The following is a 5,607-nucleotide window of genomic DNA, read 5'->3' as shown; positions in this document are numbered from 1 at the left end:
GACCACTTCTGTAATACTGTAATACTGTCCCAAATCAAAGGTCTGTAATACTGCATTTAATGAAATTTTCTAATATTACGCAGATAAGAATCTTTACACCATTCGTGAGGTTCATTTTACAGATATTCGGTCTTTCAACAAGTAATCTCTCATGCTGCTTCGTTTATATTTACAGTTAGAAAGTATGTTTTTGCATTACGTACTTGTCATATGATATAATTCTAACTCATCATATATTATGATTTTTTTGGTGGCTTTTAGATTAATTATGTCCGTAGATGGTGTAGCAGCTGTAGATGAAATTGAGAGCAATGAAATTGGTGATGAACTTCAACAAGATGAAACAATTGTTTCGCATGCTGGGGAAGAATCACAAAAAAATCAAGATCCAGAAGAACATGAGAAAGAAGGTTTTCGTATCAATAAAAAAAGAAAAACTTCAAGTGTTTGGAATGATTTTGAATCTGTTACAGTGGCGGATGGAAGTAAAAAGGCAAAGTGCAAGCATTGCTCTTCTTTTTTATCAATATGCAAAGGGTCTACAACAAGTCTTTTGCGACACAGTACAAACTGCATAAAAAAGAAGATAAATTTGAGAGAAGCCGAACGACAAATGAAGCTAAACTATTTGCCAAGTGACTCAGGTTCAAATTCTCTCCCTTATTTACATACTGGAAAATTTGATATGGAACAAATGAGAGAGGCATCTGCTAATTGGGTTATGATGCATGAACATCCATTCACCATTTTAGATGAGGAAGGATTTAATTTGATGATGAAACGAGGGATGCCAGAATGGAAAAAAATTAGTAGAGTTACATGCAAGGCAGATTGCGTTAAGATTTTTGAGATTGAAAAAAATAAGTTGAAAAAACTTTTGGAAAGTGTTCATACAATCAGTTTGACAACTGATTGTTGGAAATCAAAAAATCAAAAAATTGAATACATGGTTATTACAGGCCATTGGATTGATTTTTCTTGGAAGTTACAAAAAAGGGTTCTAAGTTTTGCAAATATTCCACCACCAAGAGGGGGTCTTCAGATTTCTGATGCTATTTTTAAATGTATGACATAGTGGGGTATTGAGAATAAATTTGTAACAATTACTGTTGACAATGCTTCTAATAATGATGTAGCTATTCGGTATATGAAAGATACCATTCGAAGGTCTAGAACATTTCCATGTGATGGAAATCTATTCCATGTGCGTTGTTGTGCACATATATTAAACTTATGTGTTCAAGATGGATTAGGGTGATTGAAGATATAATTGGTGATATTCGAGAAGGCGTGAAATATGTTAATCGCTCAGAGGCAAGGCGTGTACAATTTGATGAGTGTGTGCAACAATTGCAGTTAAAAGATCAGAAATTGATTCGTGATTGCAAAACAAGATGGAACTCTACATTTGAGATGTTAAGTTGTGAACTCAAATTTAAAGAAGCTTTCAAAATGTTCAATGAACGCGATCCTTTCTATGATTGTTGCCCTTCAGAAGAAGGTTGGGTGAAGGCACGGAAAATTTGCTCACTGTTAAAAAAATTTTGGACAGCAACACACATCATTTCAGGTAGTGAATATCCCACTTCTAATTTGTTTCTTCAAGAAGTTCAAAAAATAAAATCTACCTTGGATGGGCATGTGAATGATGAGGATTCTTTTATTAAAGAATTGGTTTTGAAAATGAAGACAAAATTTGACAAGTATTGGGGTGAGTGCAATTTGTTGATGGCTTTAGCTGCAGTTCTTGATCCAACCAAAAAAATGTTAGCAGTTGAGTTTTGTTTTCCAAAACTTTATTCCCATGGTGATGTCCAAAGAAATATTTGTAAGGTTAAAGATGCTCTTGTTAGCCTTTATGATGTCTATGTTGCTGAAAATGCTTGTGAAAGGATTTCTCGTTCATTCCATTTGGAAAATATTGGCTCTTCCAATTCTAATACGACTCAACGTGATTCTTCCTCCAATTGGGATGACTTTGATGCTTATTGTGCGGAAATTGACACTTCAGAGCCTTCAAAATCTGAATTATTAGACTATCTCGAAAAGGGTTGTTTGAAGAAGAGTGAAATTCCTAAAGATTTTTCATGTTTAGATTGGTGGAAAATGAATAAACTACAATATCCAGTGTTATCAAAAATGGCCGCTGATATTTTAGCTATTCCAGTAAGTTCGGTAGCTTCCGAAGCAACATTAAGTGCTGGGACGAGGGTCATTGATTCTTATCGTTCATCACTTTCCCCAGAGACGGTGCAAGTTCTTCTATGTGGAGGAGATTGGCTTCGACATTTGCATGGAGTGAAAAAAAATACGAGGGTAAGTGAAATTTAATATTTTTTATTTTACGTTAATATATATTATTATTTGAACATTAATTTAACTATATATTGTTTTTTTCAGAGAGATAAAACTTATCAAGAAATTTGTCTTCCGGAATCCAAATAAGGTGTTATTTTTTAGTTTGGACTTTGGAAGTTTGGATTAAGTAAGTTTGGACTTTGGAATGTTGGGAACTTTGGAGTTTTGATTAAGTAAGTTTGGTTGTTTTATGTTGGACTAATTTAATATATTGTATGTTTGGACTTTGGATTTTAGATATTTTTAGTTAGAATGGTTATGTTTTAAGTTGAATGTTTTAATGTGTAATGTTGTGTGTTCTATTTGATTTTGATGGAATGTTTATGTTTTAGGTGAAATGAATAATTCTACATGTTTATTCATTTTGTTGTGATCTTTTGATATATTGAAAGTGTGAAACTATTTAGTTGATATGTTTTAATTTTGTATGTTTCGAGTCGAGTTCGAGCTCGAGCTATAAATCGAACTAATCGAGTCGAGCTCAAGACGAGCTCTTGAGCTCGGTAAAATTCAAGCTAATCGAGTCGAGTTCGAGTCGAGCTCGAGTACTTGTTTTGAGTTCGAGTTCGAGCTCGAGCTTTAATTTTGATACTCGATCGAGCTCGAGTTCGAGCCGTTGAAATTTTTTCGAGCTCGAGCTCGAGCTCGACTCGACTCGTTTTCATCCCTAGTTGTAGGGAATATGATCACCATCGTAGGGTGTCATTTTGAGCATTGAATGAGTTGATTTGGTGGACCAATGACAGAGTTCCAAAAATCGAAAATCAACATGACTTTTCATCCTTATCTTCGCGGCATCGAGATAAGAAATGCGATTAAAGGCCAAAACGATGTCGTTTTAGGCGTATTTTGGCGTTTCGTCTTGACGTTGTTAGTGTCTGGGCGTTTTCTACTAACGGGTTGATGTCTCATTAGTTGATCCAATGGTCCTCGGCACACACTCCCTTCCCCTACAATGGGCTACGCGGAGCTTTCTAGCGCATTGTATTGGATTCAAGCATCCATCCGATGGACACAGTTCCTACTGCCTTGAATTCGTATGTTTTTGGCTACACCCAATTACACATTTATTTTTTATTTTAAAACCTTAAGGATTTATTTGAAATTGATTTTTCTTTCACACTTTTGAATTTAATTTTAATCTTTCCAAATACACAAAATATTAAAATTCATATGACAATTATTTTACCAATTTATTTTATTTTATTTTTGTGTATGTTTAGGATTTAAAATAAATAATTTTCTTTAGATAAAATGGATACAACAATTCATCAAAATTATTTATTTTTGTCCTTTAATTTTTCTAAAATTATTTTGAGATATTATAAGTATAACATTTTTCCCAAATAATTTTATATTTTTATTTTGACCTTTAACTCTTAATTAATTTAATTAATTAGCACAATTATTAATTATTTTAAATAAGTTTTGAGCCATGGGATTAATTATTTTGATATTATTTATTTCAAAATAATTCAAAATAATTATCTTAATATTAAAGAATGAAGTGTAGATTTTTAGTGTTTACAATATTTTTCATAAAAAGATGCAAAGTTTATTGTTTAATTTTCATATATTGGTTATATTGGATATTACGAAAGATATTGCAGTTCATAATTTTAAAAGTTATTACAATTTATGAGGAATATATTTTTATTATTTAATAAATTCATCTTAATGAAATTTCTATTGTAAAACAACAGACTTATTAATATAACATATATTGCAAAACTTATTTAAATATATATTAACCCTTGTTAGTTACAGTTTTAGAAAAAATAGATTTTCTGCATTAAATTGGATTTAGTGGAAATGATGTTGAAACAATTATTATAAACACTAATATAAATCTGCAATTGAATATTTGCAATGTTTAAGGGTCTATCAAATTTTGTTGCAAAATTCCAAGCTAATGTTAAAATAATTGTTAAAGTCAGTTTTTAATGCAAAATTTTTTGTTGGGCACTTGTTGTAAATTCACAGTTTTTTGTAGTGATAAAAATAAATTTTTATGTAACACAATTAATATATTTTTTTTAACATAAATAGTGGAAGCAATATTATTAAAATTTTCATTAATGTATAATAAAAAAAAGTATATAACTAATGAATTTTGCTATATAAAGTAAAAAATCTAAATTGTGCATGGATTTAGTAAATAATAATAATTATATAAAATAATTGAGATATGATATTTTTCCATAAAAGACTATAAAAGTTGATAAAAATTATCTCACACAAGTATAGGGCATTAGGGTGTGTCAAACTTCAATACTTAAATATATAAATAGACCCCTTCAGTACATATATATACAAATGTATATCTTTCTTGCATAATTAAAGAATCACAATGACTAAAATACAGAAGGAGAGTAACATTCAGGTGTCATTGCCAAAGAGAAGAACTAGAGTATTCAAGAAATGCTGTGAACTCACCACTCTCCGTGGAGTTCAGATGTTAGTTATGGTATTCTCTCTGGGTAAGAAAGTATTTACTTTTGGTCACCAAACTGTAGATGAGATTATAAATCGTTTTTTGGGTACTCATGACTCATCCTCTTCGACGGGGATTTCCAGTGAGACCCAACAACTTGTGGAGGATAAACCATTGTCAAATGTGACTGAAATGAATAATCAAATCATGCATGTTCAAGAGCAGTTGGAGATCGAAAAACAACGTGGAAAAGTAATAATTCAAACCTTACAAGCTGGGAGGGAACAAAGATGGTGGGAGGGATCTATAGAGAATATGTCATATCAACAACTTGAGATGATAAAAAGATCATTGGAGAATATGAAGGCCCTTGTTAGTCAGAATATATATGAAGTTTCTAATATATTTGCTTCTAGTAGCTCATTTAATGGTGGTGAAGGTAGTTTCAATGGTAATATCCCCGAAGTCGGCACCATGGGAGATCAAAGCACTCCAGATGTTATGGATGGCGATGATCCTATTTTTTGTGGTCCAACTCCAAGTCCAACGGGCCCTCATTTGAGTGGGAGCGGTGGATATTATTGATAGATGTCAAACTGGGTTACTTCATCTTTGATCAGTTGTATCAAAACAAGGATAGTAGTTTCATTATTCATGTTTGTTTAAGATTTTGAATTTTTAACAATTTTTATTATGTTGGTCAATTTTTTTGTAATTTTTTAAAATGTTTTGATTGATATTATGAATGTTTCATATATTTTATTTTGTAATAATTACATATCTTTTAATTATTTAAGAAGAAAAAATTACATAAA

The 5,607-nt window shown here is 31.2% G+C and overlaps 2 protein-coding genes across 2 annotated transcripts; both read left to right on the top strand.

Moving 5' to 3' along the window:
- Positions 1-268: 268 nt before the first annotated feature.
- LOC124943543 (zinc finger BED domain-containing protein RICESLEEPER 2-like) lies at positions 269-2,699 on the top strand. The gene is made up of 4 exons (XM_047484041.1): positions 269-718; positions 1,076-1,143; positions 1,245-2,316; positions 2,691-2,699. Exons 1-4 carry the CDS (start codon positions 269-271, stop codon positions 2,697-2,699), a joined length of 1,599 nt encoding a protein of 532 aa, XP_047339997.1.
- Positions 2,700-4,708: 2,009 nt separating this feature from the next.
- LOC124943542 (agamous-like MADS-box protein AGL62) lies at positions 4,709-5,377 on the top strand. The gene has a single exon (XM_047484040.1). It carries the CDS (start codon positions 4,709-4,711, stop codon positions 5,375-5,377), a length of 669 nt encoding a protein of 222 aa, XP_047339996.1.
- Positions 5,378-5,607: the final 230 nt, after the last annotated feature.

This window comes from Impatiens glandulifera, chromosome 6, assembly GCF_907164915.1.
Source record: "Impatiens glandulifera chromosome 6, dImpGla2.1, whole genome shotgun sequence".
NCBI classification, from domain to species: Eukaryota; Viridiplantae; Streptophyta; class Magnoliopsida; order Ericales; family Balsaminaceae; genus Impatiens; species Impatiens glandulifera.
Note: the sequence above shows the minus strand (reverse complement) of the source record. Positions and strands in the feature narration are given on the sequence as shown.